This window comes from Dipodomys spectabilis, unplaced genomic scaffold, assembly GCF_019054845.1.
Source record: "Dipodomys spectabilis isolate Male_0828 unplaced genomic scaffold, ASM1905484v1 ptg000043l, whole genome shotgun sequence".
Classification (NCBI taxonomy): Eukaryota; Metazoa; Chordata; class Mammalia; order Rodentia; family Heteromyidae; genus Dipodomys; species Dipodomys spectabilis.
Window position 1 is genome coordinate 13195087 of NW_024870720.1, and position 16314 is coordinate 13211400.

At 37.2% G+C, this 16314-nt stretch overlaps 1 protein-coding gene across 1 annotated transcript in view; it reads right to left on the reverse strand.

The window, feature by feature from the left end:
- Positions 1-16314, reverse strand: part of Fryl (FRY like transcription coactivator) — a 165922-nt gene that overhangs the window by 94121 nt on the left and 55487 nt on the right. The window contains exons 8-17 of the mRNA XM_042677986.1: positions 15838-16006; positions 15470-15562; positions 13589-13687; positions 11143-11244; positions 8485-8529; positions 6990-7093; positions 6607-6715; positions 4965-5051; positions 1945-2116; positions 1435-1567 (exon numbers count right to left, since the gene is read on the reverse strand). Of these exons, the coding sequence (XP_042533920.1) occupies positions 1435-1567; positions 1945-2116; positions 4965-5051; positions 6607-6715; positions 6990-7093; positions 8485-8529; positions 11143-11244; positions 13589-13687; positions 15470-15562; positions 15838-16006 (1113 nt within the window). The remainder of the gene's footprint in view (positions 1-1434; positions 1568-1944; positions 2117-4964; positions 5052-6606; positions 6716-6989; positions 7094-8484; positions 8530-11142; positions 11245-13588; positions 13688-15469; positions 15563-15837; positions 16007-16314) is intronic.

Here is a 16314-nt window from a genome sequence, read left to right on the forward strand (position 1 = left end):
ACACACACACAACTGTCAGGCACCAGTGGCTCACGCCTGTAATCCTAAGCTACTCAGAAGCCTGAGATCTGAGGATAACCGTTCAAAGTCAGCCCAGGCAGGAAAGTCCATGAGACTCTTATTTCCAATAAATCACCAGAAAACCAGAAGTGGCACTGTGGCTCAAGTGGTAGAGTATTTGCCTTGAGCTAAAGAGCTCAGGCACAACGCAAAGGTCCAGAGTTCAAACCCCACAACCGACAAAACGAAACAAAAAACCAAAACACATTAAAGACATTCAAAGAGTCATTACAATACATTAGTTTATAGTAACAACAAATTAGATAACTTGAGAATCAAATCACCAACTTAGTATTCTAAGATACATAATTCAAATACTTGATATTTTCTACAATATGTAGGTAGACTGTTCCATGTAGAAGAACTTATTGCCATAAAATGCATCTTCCTGAGGAGGAAGTTTCTAATAAAAAGAAAAGATGCTAGAAGACAATTTCAAGCTTATGGGTAAGATGGAATGAGGTACTGTTTCTTCAAAACAAACAAAAAATCATTTATACCCTTCTGTACAGTCTGGTTCCAGGACACAAAAATAACTGGTCTATATTTTCAGGATTTCTATTTTTTGGTTAGCAGGACTCTGGAAATAAGATAATTTCTTTGACTTAAAAAGCTGTTCTGAGCCAGGCGCCGGTGGCTCACGCCTGTAATCCTAGCTACTCAGGAGGCTGAGATCTGAGGATCTCGGTTCAAAGCTAGTCCAGGCAGGAAAGTCCATGAGACTCTTATCTCCAATAAAGCGCGAGAAAACCGTAGGTGGCACTGTGGCTCAAGTGGCAGAGTGCTTGCCTTGAGCTGAAGAGCTGAGGGACAGCACCCAAGCCCAGAGTTCAAGCCCCATGACTGGAAAAAAAAAAGCTGTTCTAGCCCACCCGCGAGGACTTATCCATCATTCATGGAGTAAGTATAAGGCCTGGTCAGTCAAATGAACTAGGCTGGATTCAAGGTGAGTTTTATTATCTACACTAGTTTGATGATCATGTTGAAGAACGAAACTGAGCATGTGGGATACACTATTTTTAAAATTATTGCAGAGGGGCTGGGAAGGTGGCTTAGTGGTAGAGCGCTTGCCTTGCATGCTTGAGGCCCTGGGTTCGATTCCACAGCACCACATAAGCAAAAAGAAAAAAGCCGGAAGTGGCGCTGTGGCTCAAGTGGTAGAGCGCTAGCCTTGAGCTGAAGAGCTGAGGGACAGCGCCCAGGCCCAGAGTTCAGGCCCACAACTGGACCCCCACCCCCCCCCCCCCAAAAAAAAAAATAATTATTGCAGAGAGCAATGTGAGAATATAAGGAAATATATGGTAAGCAAGAACCAACTATCTGTACTCTTAGGAAAGCTGAAAGAGCAAAAAAGATAAATCATTTACTACATACGTAATCATATCTTCAGGCTCCTTATTAGACATCTGCACACTAGTCATACACATTGGTCTCCCAACTTCTTTGTCCAAATGTCGGAGAATGCTATCTAGTGCTTTTCTTACTTGAGGATAGTAAACTGACATTCCTAGGGAGAAAAAAATCTTCATAATTATAGAATGTCAGGAATTAAATAAAGAATACATAAAAAGAAGGAATTTCTAGTTACATATGCCTTTTGTGATTATCAGCTTCAGAATAAGTGGAGAAACGGTTATTATGGAGAGAACTCAAATTGATTTGAAGGAATTACAAATTTCTCAAGGTATCCTGTGAGAAAATAGATTTGAGAAGACTTTTGACATGAAGATTATGTAGATTATCAAAATGCATTTACATGGTATGATGGTATACCGTGAAATGAGCATACTTGGAAAATATATACATTTAAGGTTTATTCATACTTTTTTAAATTAGAGAATATTGAACAACAGTACAAAGTAATTTATTTCAGGTAACACTAACCTATGACTTTTGCCTCTTCATCTGTCAAGGTTTTATTGAGAAAAATTTTCTTTACCCGAAGAGTATTTCCTGAGGGAAGAATCACTCCTGTTGTTGGCATGGGTGGCTCACCATCTTTCTGCTGCAAGCTGTCTGCTATTACGAGGAAGACTCTGAGGCCTATGTTCATTCTCTTCAGAGAAAATAGTTCCAAAAGGAAGAAATCAGTGTGGTGCACCAGCTTTCCTTACATTTAAAACATCTCATCAAATAATTGTGGGGAAGTGGAAGGGAGAAGGTCATACGGTAAACCATGCCACCAGGACTTAAAGGATTTGCTCTGGTATCAAATTCTCAAATTTTTATTTCTGCAGTCAATTGTCCCTTATAATCTCTTAAGATTTAGTTCAAACTCTCCATCCTTCTTCAACTCAGTTTGATTCCTCTGGCATACCCCTTTCTTTTCTAACTAGGTAACTTTTCTCCTACTTCACAGAAAAAGAAACCATTTTCTTAAGTATACCATCCATGATCTTTTCTTTGCTTTCAGTCCTCAACCTTCTCTTTTCAACTGAACATATCCTATATCTTGTAATGATGTCCAACCATTATAGTGGAAGGAACACTTCCATTCTTCATTCTTCACATTGCATCCCATGTGACAGAGGCCTGGGCATCAAATACCCCTTCTCTCCTGATACTCACCTTTCCCTAGGTGCTTTCTGTGCCCCTGCTGGCCATGTCCTCTCTACTTCTTTTCAGGCGCTTTTTCAGCCTAGTTTACATGGTTTACATGGTATTGTTTATACTCTCTTTCCAGAGTAGCAAGAATTTTTATACCTCTCCTCATCCTCTCAACTCAGACTAATCTGACAATTCCACTTGGATGTCAAAAGATGGCTCAGGTTAAACAGGGTCAAACCAAAAGTATGATCTTTTCCCCAAACTCGACTGTTTGTCTGTGTTTATTTTCTGTACATGGTCTGCCTTCGGTCTGCATCACTACTGTCCTATCCCAAACTATAACCTCTAAGAATAATCTTTTAATGGGGCATGCACAGCCCAGTGAGTGGGCAAGGTAATACAACAGAACACAGGAGGAGAAGAGAACTCTATTTTTTTCATCTAAATAAGATTAAGACTTTAGGTCTTTTTTTTTTTTTTGGGGGGGGGGGGGGCCCAGTTATGGGGCTTGAACTCTGGGCCTAGGCGCTGTCCCTCAGCTCTTCAGCTCAAGGCTGGTGCTCTACCACTTGAGCCACAGCACCACTTCTGGCTTTTTTCTTTTTGCTTATGTGGTGCTGAGGAATCGAACCCAGGGCCTCATGCATGCAAGGCAAGCGCTCTACCACTGAACTACCTTCCCAGCCCCACGACTTTAGGTCTTATAATTAGGTCCTACTCATCTTTGAAGTGACACACAGTGATGACTTCCAATAGTATACCTATCATAGGGTCTTGTGTCACAAAATCACAGAATATACTTAGGATGTGCTGGACTTGGCTGACATAAACTCACTTATTCATTTTCTTAGCGTACTGAAATTTGTATACATTAGACTAAACGGGTTAATGAATAATTTTATCTAGTTTTAACACAGTTGGCTTTCACAAGCATAAAACTATACCACTTCTAGTATGAAAACCTCAGTTGGAAAACAAATTACTTTCACAAATTTAAATAAGAAAATATTTTTAAGGGGGGAGGAGGATAGGGTAGGGAGGGCAGGGGGAGGATGGGAAGGGATGGGAAGAGGAAACAAAGGAGGAGGCAACAATGCTTGATAAGAAATGTACTCATTATCTTGCTCGTGTAATTGTAACTCCTCTGTATGGTATTTTCACAATAATAAAAAAAAAAAGAAAATATTTTTAAATCTGGAAATCTGAAACTATATTTTTCTGGTTGGAAACTATGTTAAGTATATTACCTATGAAAATACTGGTGTCTACTCACTTTTTTTTTTGGTCAGTCATGGGGCTTGAACTCTGGGCCTGGGTGCTGTCCCTCAGCTCTTTGGCTCAAGGCTAGCACCCTACCATTTGAGCCACAGTGCCACTTCTGGTTTCTAGTGGTTTATTAAAAATAAGAGTCTCACGGTCTTTCCTGCCGGGGCTGGCTTTGAACCATGATTCTCAGATCTCAGCCTCCTGAGTAGCTAGGATTACAGGCATGAGCCACCGGCACCCAACTTCTACTCACTTTGAAAATCTGGAATTATTATTAGTTTATCTTATAAATCTTACATACAAAAAGCTTCAAAACTTCCCAACAAACTTGTCAGCCACAAATGTATCTTAGGATTCCCAGCACAGTAATTTAAAACAAGAACAAAAGCAACATCTTCTTAGCCTTTTTATAATCTCAATTGTCATTAGATTCGTGCTATGTGATTATAGAGTATTTCAAACAATGTGAAAATGTAATGTCTCAAGAGTGAAAAGGCAGGGGCTGGGAAGGTGGCTCAGTGGTAGAGCGCTTGCCTTGCATGCCTGAGTCCCTGGGTTCGATTCCCCAGCACCACATAAGCAAAAAGAAAAAAGCCGGAAGTAGCGTTGTGGCTCAAGTGGTAGAGCGCTAGACTTGAGCTTAAGAGCTGAGGGACAGTGCCCAGGCCCAGAGTTCAGGCTCCACGTCTGGACCTTCTTCCCCCCCCCCCCCCAAAAAAAAAAAAGAGTGAAAAGGCAGAAGTATAGCATTAAGTATCTTTTTTTCACTGTAAGCTCCACCTGGGTGAAAGGATTTTTGGAATTCACTACAGGAGAACACCAGAAAACACTGAAGGAATGCTATTATTAACATGTACCACAAATATGAATCATTCCAAGCAGAAGAAACCTGAAGTCATGTCATAACTTGTAAGAGCCAGCTGAGCTGGATGGCCTGGAAAACACCAATGTTACAGCATTCAGCCAGTACCTACAAAGCTAAATCTGTCCTGCACCATTTCTGTAGTTAAGAATCACATTTAAACATAAAAACTCTGACTACAGAAATGAGGCTCAAAGAATTGTGTGTGTGTGTGTGTGTGTATCTTTACCTCTGGATTAATGGTGAAAGTTTTAGTAGATTTTCCAACACTTAGAAGATCGAATATTATTTCTTTCATTGCAAAATCCAAACGTTCCTGGAGGGGAAAAAAATTTAGTAAGACCTTGTGCTTTGCTAGTATATACTAAGGGCATTTAAGAATTATACAACAACGCAAGTTTCTGTCCTTAAAATGTCCACAAGTCTAGCTAGTGGAAAGAAAAAAATGTAAGAATTAAGTCTAAAAACATACTACTTACTATAAAATTATCTATTCAATATCTAAGCTATTAGTTTTAACATTCATTCACCAAAATCATTTTTAAAACATAAGGAAAAATTCCAAGAATGATGTCAGCCAGACACAGGTGTAGAGAATGGTGAGTGCCATAAAGAACAGGACTCAAGGAAAGAGAGCTCCAAGGAAAAGTTAACTAAGAAGACTAACATCTGAAATGAGTCACTGGAATGAAGTGATTAACCAAAGGGAAACAGTACAATTCTACAAAGAAAAATTAGCAACTGATATAACCTAAAGGCGCAATTTTCTCTTTTTTAAAATTTAATTTTATTGTCAAGGTGATATACAGAGGGGTTAATTTTCTAAGCCTAATCAGTTTGCTTTTATTAATCTTTTTTGATGCATTATACTAATCTAAGGAGCCTTTCTTCTGTGCTGAAATAGAAATATTCAAATATTTCCTATTTCTTCACTGTTAAAAAATTTCATTATGAATCATCTATATCATTTCAGTTCAAAGTAAATACAATGAATATCCTGGAATCCATTTTTTTTAACTAAAGGAATAGATAATCTATTGGAATAGGACTTATGTCCCAAAAGAGGATGTGACTAAAACCTTGGACTTTCTCACTTAAAACCCATGTAATCCCATTCTAATGAACCTACCTTCACCAAAGAAGCTAGAATGCTAAAATTGCAGTTCTCAAGGTTCTTTGTGACAGTAGGATTTGGCGTGGTATACTCATGTGACTCTTTGGGAAATGGGGCAGTGGTGACGAAGAGGAAGTAGAAGAGGAGGAGAAGGAAGGGAAGAGGAAGAAAGAGGAAGGGGGAGGAGGAAAGAGATGGAGAAGGAGGAAAGAGGAGAAGAAGGAAAGAGGAGGAGAAAGAAAGAAGGAGGCAGCCACTTCTTTGACAGCCCAGTTTTGAAGATCTCTCCTGACTATGAGGTTAGAATTTGTTTTTTCAGCTCTATTAACAATTCAGTAAGCTCTCACTCCTTCACTAAAAGGTCCCATGGGGTTCAACAAGAGTGTCTACTATCTGTACCTAAGCACCTGCATTAATGCAGATCATGAAGACAATTTTCTAAAAAATCTTTCAAGAAATTTGGAGATAATTAGCAAGTGGACTAACAGAATTTTTAGACACAATGTTCACTCTTCCTCAATTAAAAGTGCTTCTACCCATTTGTCTCCTTTCCAATTATGCAGGCTGATTACAAACTCATTTTGTCATAGAAAAATCATTACCACTCTGTGTTTGTTTTAGTTTTTAAAAGAACATTACTTTTAACAATTCAATATTAACTAACATTTTATTAGCATATGTATAGATCTCTAAGAAAAAATTTTAAACTCCCAATTACTATAGGATTTATTAAGTGATAATGGGGTAGAGCACTCACCTGAGCAATGAACTGAATAATCTTCACAAATATATTAAGAGGTGTGTCACGAGGCACCACACTTCTAGAGCCTTTTGGGAAAAGTGCTGACACAATACTCATTAGGCGACTGCAGGATGGAAAGATTTAGTCACAATGAAATGACAACCGCAACAGCACATTAGCAAAAATTATTATTCAGATCAGGGCAAATTTATATTCCTTCTCAAGATATGTAACTATAATTCCATTAATGTGATTTCTAACATGATTTTATTAGCTACTTTATTTTGAAGATATGGACTGAACTCAGGGCCCTCCACCTGTTTCAGTGCTTTACCCACTAAGCAACAGCTGCAACCCAAGATTTTGTTCCAAAAGAAATTGAAAACAAAGGCACTCACCTTTGAGTTACAGTGTTGCTTTCACATTTTATTCTAATAACATAAACCCACAACAATCTATACAAAGATTCCAGTGCAACTCGAGACATTTTAGGATCTTTATTCTGTTTAAAAACAAAAGGAGAGTAAAAGTAAACTTATGAAAATACTAGCAATCCTGTAAAATCAAATAGTTTCTATGTTAACAACTCAAGCTCCCCACATTTTTTTTTTTTTTTTTTGGCCGGGGCATGAGTCCTGAACTCTGGGCCTGGGCATTGTCCCTGAGCTCTTCAGCTCAAGGCTGGTGCTCTACCACTTGAGCCACAGCTCCACTTCCAGCTTTTTCTGCTTATGTGGTACTGAGGAATCGAACCCAGGGCCTCATACGTGCAAGGTAAGCACTCTACCACTGAGCCACCTTCCCAGCCCCTCTCCACTTTTGTTTGTATTTATGTAAAAAAAGGTTCATATATCAAGTAAATATTTAGTAAGTGGTAAGTATACATGGCTCAAAGGAACCAGAAATAATACAATTCCTGATACTCTCAAAATAAACCACTAAAATATTAAGTTTCTATTAATATTTCAAAGAAATGCCAAAATGACACACACATAAATTACTGACAAACTGCTTATACCACAATATTAACATCATGACAGAAGAAAAAGGAAACATCTTTATGGTGACTCATTTAAAGTAACGATTTTAATGTGTTTATTTCCTTTAATTATTTACAAAATAATTAAAACCAGGTACACTGGTGCATACTCAAAATCCCAGCACTTGGAAACAGAGGTATGAAAACTGAGGATCACAAGTTCAAGGCCAGCCTGGGCTCCATAGTGAGACCCAGTCTCAAAAAAAACCAAAAAACAACAACAACAACAAAAAAAAAAAACAGGCCAACAGAATAAAAGCTTTGAAAAATGCACTCATCAAAATTATATTCAAAATCACCGGGTGCCTGAGGCCCATGCCTGTAATCTTTGTTTACTCAGGCAGCTGAGATCTAAGGCTGGAAGTTCAAAGTCAGCTCAGGGAAGAAGAGCTGTGAGACTCTTATCTCCAATTAACCAGAAGTGGAGCTGTAGCTCAAGTGGTAGAATGCTAGCCTTGAACAGAGTTCAAGCCCCAGGACCAGCACAAAAAAAAAAAAGAAAGAAAGAAAGAAAAAGAAAAAAAAAATCAAACTTATTGGCTCCTTAATTGTACTAACAAATGTTTTGTTTCTAACAGCTATATATCAATTAAACACAATATTTTAAAATGCAAATTTTGGTAAAGAGTGAGAATTCATTATCTTTTCTATCTTTTAAGGACATTTCCTAGTGGTCAATTTAATAGCTAACTTTTGGAAGAATGCTCCTGCTGTGAGCTACTCTTCTTTGACAATAGCTGAAGCAGGTGTGAATAAATACTTTAGACATGCAATACAACAATGGCAAAGAAAAAAAATGCCACACATAAAAGAAATAAAGCAATATTTTACTTTGTAGCATCAACACAACTCACCTGAAGTGTTTCTATTTGTTTTCTGATACTGTTGTTAGATGGCATCTAAATAAAGCAATGTGAGACAGCAAACATAAACATGAGATGCAGCACATGCATGTTAGGTGAAAATAAGCACAAAACAAGACAGCTCCTCACCAAGGTCTCTATTTAGAAGAAATGTTTTAATTTCCAAAACAGTGGCCGGAAGCACTAAGAAAAAAAAAATCCTATATCCTAACAGATACACCTACAACACTCAAACTAAGAAAACCTAAATGTTAACTGACTAAATTTTTGTTCCTAAAGCTGCATTTGAGTTCAAATAACTAGTTTTTTAAACAGACCATAGGAAAATAATGTCCAAACTATCTTTATAAGACATCTACTCTTATTCTCTCTCAATAATTCTTCAGAAATGGTAAAATAACATTTCACATAAGTACTTCAATTGACATAAAGATATGGAAATGAGAAAATATCAAATTCTGTTTCATAGAAAAATTAAAAATCTAAAAAATCTACAGTAGAAATAAGGAAACACATGTTATTTATGGGCCATTTTTTTCTGGCTACTAAACTAAAAACTTATTTTTTTTAATAAACTGTATATTATCTTAAAGTGTCTACAAAATCTATCATGTATATTTTACTGACCCTAAATAACAATGCCTCTTTAATATCCCAGAATGACAGCCAACCTATTTCCTTAAAATATTCAATGCAGCAACATTCCTTATGGTGTATCAAAGATAAATAACAGAGTAGGCAGAAAGAACAAGAGTTATAAAACTGGGTGAATCTGGATGCACAGCTTCTTCTGTAATTTGCTGGCTTCCTAAACATGACTTGTCTTCTTTCAGCCTTAATCACAATGAAAATTAAATAAGACAAGGAGTCTAGCATCCAGTAGTATTAGTAAAAATCAGTCTGAGGGAAGAATGGGTCTAATAATGAAAAACAATTTTACATTTTTAAAAAAAATCAAGACATTTACTGGAATAATGTAATTGACTATGGTCCTGATCTTGGATCAACTTTTCCAATACAGAAAAGAAATTATAACTGTCATACTGGTGACTAGCACAATTTCTTCCTTCAATGCTCACAACTCCTTACCTCAACTAAATGAGGTAGCCACATTATCTAAAACTTAAGAAACAGGAGCCAAGTCATAGAATTTCTGCTGAATAGAGCCTTAATGTAAGTTAAGGGTTAATGGCCAAGACAATTATTCCAAATATTCATGCTAAGTGGCTCTTATCTCCTTTAATCTGGCAGATTGATGAAACCATTAATGAAAATGCACAATATGCCAGAAATATTAAAAAGGAGGTAAGGGAAAAAAACAAAACAAGTGCATTTTAAATGAAAGCCTTAAGACAAAAAAAGTTAAGGTACTGCGAAAGGATTGCAAGTATGTTAGGTGGGAAACATATAAAAAAAATTCCAACAAGCAACAGAAAAGTATGAATTATCATGAAACAAAGCAATCTTCCAGAAACACTTAAAGGCACGTTTTTAAAATATTTTATTCAAAGTATGAAAATCATACTACTCAGAAAGTGATCCATTCTCTTTTATACCATTATACCATTGTATAATTTTCAAAATAAGGACAGAAACAAGGATAATGCAATTAATCACATTTCTTTCCTGGTTTTAAGTCAAAAAGAGATTAGTTTAATTTGGTCCTAGGAATTTTCATAAATAAAGCATAGAGGATATATCAACCCTTATCCAAATATGAATATTAATATTTTATATATAGGAGGAAATAGAAAAATGATTTTTCAAAAACATATATCCCCTATATCTGTGAAAAAAAATTGAAAAGAATGCATAATACCATCAAAAAGATACACAGGATTACATCCAGTGGAACATTCCCAAAGTACAAGGGAAACAGCAGTCCTAAAGCTCATAGTGCCACAATGAGTAGAGTGGCCCGAGTCAGTCAATTAAACTATCAGTGTTTCCATTTCATGGTCAAAATGAGATACTCAGTTTCTAATCTACCTTCGAAGAGTAACAGGAAAGACAATGTCATAGCTGGACCGTTTTTACAGCTTATAAGCAAATATTTAAATAGACTCCTTTATCATTCAGATATTCAATGTAGTGTTCACACGACATGCAGATGAGAACTACTCCCACTTTCTTTGTCAGACATTAATTGTGCTCCTATCCAGAGAAGAAAAGTGGACTCTGCTAGCAGAGCATGCCGGGAAGAGCACAATCTCTCTCACAGTTTTGTAGTCAATAGAAAAATGAACATGGATGTGCCAAATAGTGTTGGTGACAAGTATCTGTTCACACAAGTTCTATTGTCTCAGGAGACTTCACATCTGTCTAGCTGGGCTAACATCACATGTAATGTAATTACACAGCCTTACAGTGCATGTGAAGTTAGTGACATTATCAAAGCTCTAGGTGGATTATGCAGACTTGAGCCAACATTACTGAATTTTCTCAAGACAAAAGACAAGTTTATGAAGAGTTTTGTGAGATTTTCATTCAATATTTATTCACTTCCACATGTGATTCCCTATAGAAGAAATAAAGTTCATAAAAAAGGAATGAGGAAAACATAGTATTCAAGTAGCAACAGGAACATATAAACATAAATGAATATATCACAGTTGATATTTATGAGTCAGAAATGTAATTATGTCTTACCTTTAAATGTGACAAACAGTTCTGTAGGAAAATATGCCAGTTATTTAAAAAAAACTGCTTCTGACTGACACATAAAAGGCAGGTAATTAGTGGATACAAAGCCTGAAGGAGACAGGGAAAAGAGAGAATTAACATTCTTCATGGAAAAGCACTGGACTTGTTTTGTCTCTGAAAACAAGGGAACTAAATCTTTTTAGGCAGCTTTCCCATTTTTAGTAAATGTACCTCCACAGGACCATCTAACAGAGAATGGTAAAGGGTACATTTTCTCTAAGAAGAATTCCTTGAACAATCATCTGAGTTAGACTATGTTCTCCCTGGAACATGCTGTCCCTCATGCAATACAATGACTTTTAACACAGAACATAGGCTCTGAGGACAGACTGACACTCAAATTCCAGCTTATACTGGCCATGGATGGAACTTCAGGGGCACCAGGTTTTATTTTGCAACACATAAAGTGGATGACAACAACCACAAACATCTTCTGGGGTCATGAGGCTTAATGTAAAAGAAGACATTCTTCAAGTATTTGACATAATGCCTGGACGCGATCAGTATTTTTTATTATTATTGTTATTGTTGTTGTTGTTGTTTCATCTCTAGTTTAAGTAGTGGAACATTTGCCAATTTCCCAAACTTTCTCCCAGCTATAGAAAGATAAAGTGCAGGGCTGGGAAAGTGGCTCAGTGGTAGAATGTCTGCCTCTCCTACATGAGGTTCTGGATTCGACTCCTCAGCACCACATAAGCAGAAAAAGCTGGATGTGGCGCTGTGGCTCAAGTGGTAGAGCACTAGCCTTGAGCTGAAGAGCTCAGGGACAGCATCCAGGCTCAGAGTTAAGGCCCCACAACCAATCAAAAAAAGAAGAAAAATAAAGAAAGAAAGAAAGAAAGAAAGAAAGAAAGAAAGAAAGAAAGAAAGAAAGAAAGAAAGAAAGAAAGAAAGAAAGAAAGAAAGAAAGAGAGAGAGAAAGAAAGAGGGAAAGAGAAAGAGAGCGAGAGAAAGAAAAGAAAGAAAGAAAGAGGGAAAGAAAGAAAGAAAGTACAGTAAACAGTTAAGCAAAGAAAATGCCTTCAAACACGACATTATGTTTTACTTCTATAGTTCTATTTGAGAGGCTCACAACAGATGGATCAAGGTTCAAGGTTAGCACTAGCAAAAATTTGTGAAACTTCATCTCAACCAATAAAACCTGAGACTGGTGGTATATGCCTGTCATCCCAGCTACATGGAAAGCACAAATATGATGACTACAGTCCACACTAGCCTGGGCATAAATGTGAGACTGAAAAATATCTTAAAAGCAAGCCAGGCACAGGTAGCTCACAACTGTAATCCTTGGTTCTCAAGAAGCTGAGATCTGAGAATCTTGGCTTGAAGCCAACCTGGGCAGACAAGTCTCAGAAACTCTTATCTGTAATTAGCCAGCAAAGAGTTCAAAGTAGAGGGGCTGGGAAGGTGGCTCAGTGGTAGAGCACTTGCCTTGCATGCGTGAGGCCCTGGGTTTGATTCCTCAGCACCACTTAAGAAAAAAGCCGGAAGTAGCGCTGTGGCTCAAGTGGTAGAGCACTCGCCTTGAGCTGAAGAGCTGAGGGACAGTGTCCAGGCCCAGAGTTTAGGCCTCACGACTGGACCCAAAAAAAACAAAAAGAGTTCAAAGTAGAGGTGTGGCTCAGGTGGTGCAGTGCCAGATGTGAGTGTAAAGCCCAATGAGAGCAAAAAGCCCCAGTATTGGCATGCATCGGCACATATGCATGCACACACATGTATATACGTATCATCTGTACACACGCATATACACACATCTAAAAGCCCCAGTATTGGCATGCATTGGCACATATGCATGCACACACATGTATATACGTATCATCTGTACACACGCATATACACACATCTAAAAGCCCCAGTATTGGCATGCATTGGCACATATGCATGCACACACATGTATATACGTATCATTTGTACACACGCATATACACACATCTAAAAGGGCTAGAAGTATTAATGAAATAGGTAGATAACCTGCCTAGTAAGCACAAATCATCAAAAAACAAAATCTTTCAACTTCTAAACAGAAGATACATGATTACAGAATATTGTGACACTGTTATATAATATATTAAAATGAAGGAATTTGTGATTTAATAAAAGACTACATTCAATCTTTCCCATATTATAAAGCTTAAAGAGCCTGTCAAGTTACTAAGTACCTACAAGAAAATGTGCAATAACCATCAAATGTAGAGTGAAGAAAATTAACAAAAAGTCTAAAATAGAGCAGAAGAAACACATACATTAAATTTGTCCTTGCATTACATTTGGGGGATTTTTTTTTTCTTTACCATTAAAGACTTTGCCATTCTTTTAAACATCTACTGAATTCATAAATCAACTACTAAAGTGTCAAATTATTCATGTGAAAGTTTGAAATACTTCTCAATACCAATGAATGCTTCTTCCTGGAGCTCAATTCGAAAGTAGTCTGATAAAGCATCTCTACGAAATTCTTCAAACAAGGAACATTCACTTCATTTTTAACAGCCTAAAAACAAGGTAATGCAAACAAAAAAGGAGAAAATGGTCATACACATTAAATTCTAGAAGGACTACAATAACTTTCTATATGGACTAAAATTAGTTAATAACTCACTGAGATTAGAGTTAAATCTTATGTACCAAGTGTTAAGTAAACAGGATAAACCCTATCTTTCCAATAGAAGAACAAGTAGAAAAAGACAAACAGGCAGAAAGCCCAGTCTAACAGGTATGGTGACAGCAAGCTGTCTGGGCTCATAGAGTCTCCAGAAGGGGGCCCTTTGGACAAACTCCACCAGGATATGACATCTAAGCTGAAGTCAGCAAATCTACTACATCTGCAGCTGTGTCAGCCTCCTATGTAAAATCTCTGACTACACGTCCCACGGACGTCCCACGGCAGGACCTCTGGGTACTAGCATCAGCCACATGGCTTGCTTATCCTCCCCAGAATAGCCGCAAGATGCCCTCACTTCTTCCTTCTGTCTGAAACATCCTTCCCAAGAATGTAACAAGTCTTTGCCATGATTGACATTTTACATATTTTACAGCCTGTGTTTGTTTCCAGCTCTTCACACTAGAAGTAAACTCTACAAGAGCAGAATGTCTTTCCTATCTTGTCCCTTGCTGTATTTCCTGTGCACAGACAAGGCCCCACCACATAAAAAGCATTTGATACACATCATGATGGAAGAGAGGTCAGCCAGGGAAAGAGGAAGGGAGGTCATTAAGAGAGGAAGTGTTCCTGTCAAAGGGCTGCCTATGTACAGGCTTGGGGTCAAGGGCTGAATTATGTTTTCACAAAAATCAAATGAATTAAACTGGAAAAAAGGTCATTATAGATGTTATTAGTTAAGATAGGATTAGAGAGCCTCTAATCCAGCATGACTGATTAAAAAAAAAAAAAACAGGAAAAATTTGAGCTGAGTACTAGTTGTACATGCCAACAATCCTAACAACTTAGGAGACTTTGATCCAGAGAATTATGGTTTGAGGCCAGTCTACGTAGAAAACCCTTACTCAAGAAACTACTCAATACAGTTTAAAAAGCCATTAAGCCACATTCCCAGGCCAGTTTTCTGACACAGAACTATGGGAAAAGTTAAGAAATTAACATCCTACCTGTTCACAGCATAATTACTACAAACTAACTTCTGTGAACAGTCACAAGGCAGCAAATTGGACTTTCAAAATGAAAGCCAAAAGAGTTCCATTTCTCAGTATGAAAATAAACAGTAGTTTTTGAAATTTTAAGCAGCATAAATTCTAGAGAGAAGAATAAAATTAACTTCCATTTCTAGCCAAGGTAAAGGAGGTTCTATTTATTCTACTATCTTAATCAAGAAAACAAAATAAGCCGGGCACCATAGCTCAAGCCTGTAATCCTAGCTACTTAGGAGGCCCAGATCTGAGGATCCCAGTTCAAAGCCAGCCCATGCAGGAAAGTCTGTGAGACTCTTATCTCCAACAAACTACCAGAAAACAGAAGTGGCACTGTGGCTCAAGTAATAGGAGCATTAGCCTTGAGTTGAAGAGCTGAGGGACGGTGCCTAGGCCCAGAGATTAGCCCCGACAAAAAAAAAAATAACCCAAAATAAAATGATGAGGCAAAAAACACTGTCCATCAGCCAACAAAACAAGTGACCCCTGAAGAACTGGAAAGCATTGAGGTGAACTCCATACTGGCCTTGACATAGTGCCTTAGCAAGTACTTTAGGGGAAGAAATGGAAGCGTAAGGTCCTAAGGCTTTTACAACACAGGAATGGTATACAAATTAAATATACTTACAGCAGCTACAGGGATAAGAATCTCCACAAATAAACCAGCAAGTGCATGTTTTATATCTTTATCTTTTACTTCTAAGAAATACTGAGCACATTCCTTAAAGGGAAAATGGTATGATTAGATTAGTAAGGAAAGGGAACAGATTTTGTAATATTATAATAATTTTGTGAATATTCTTTTATTTTACAAAAATAAGTTAAAGTCAAAGCATCCACAGTCAAAAAATTCTGTTTGTGAGAACTTAAAAACTAAAATCAGAAATTCATGATGCAATTAATTTATCTATCTTTTAGCTCTTCCGAATAGTCATAAAAAAATACAAACCCCCTTGTTAGGCTAATTCTAATTTCTACCCCTTAAAAGTGTATCACCTGCATAAACTGAAATGATGCTTCAAAATCTTCTACAGGATACATTTTCACACGGAAAAATTTCATTCCCATTATTAAGCTGATTACACTTTGGACCACATGTGGACTTTGTTCCTTCTGTCGTAGTTCTTTCAATTCTGTCACAAACTTCTTCCTTACAGCCTGAAACCTTTATTATACAAGGAGACAGAATTCTATGTGAATTAAAAACACCAATTTCCCACATGATCTTAAGGACGAAATCAAAAGGTCTGTTGCCTGGGTAACACCTCCTTTCTCTGTCCTTATTAAAATGACCAGAAAAGCGCACAAAGAGAAATGTAATTGTTATACAAAAATTTTCCTTGGTTTATTTTTAAACTTAGGAGTTCTTTATTCTTGTGATGTAAATCAGTACAATTGCCATTTATTAATAATAATTACAAAGTAAGGTCAAATGACATGTTCATACAATATCTTGATATTAGTAATCAGTCT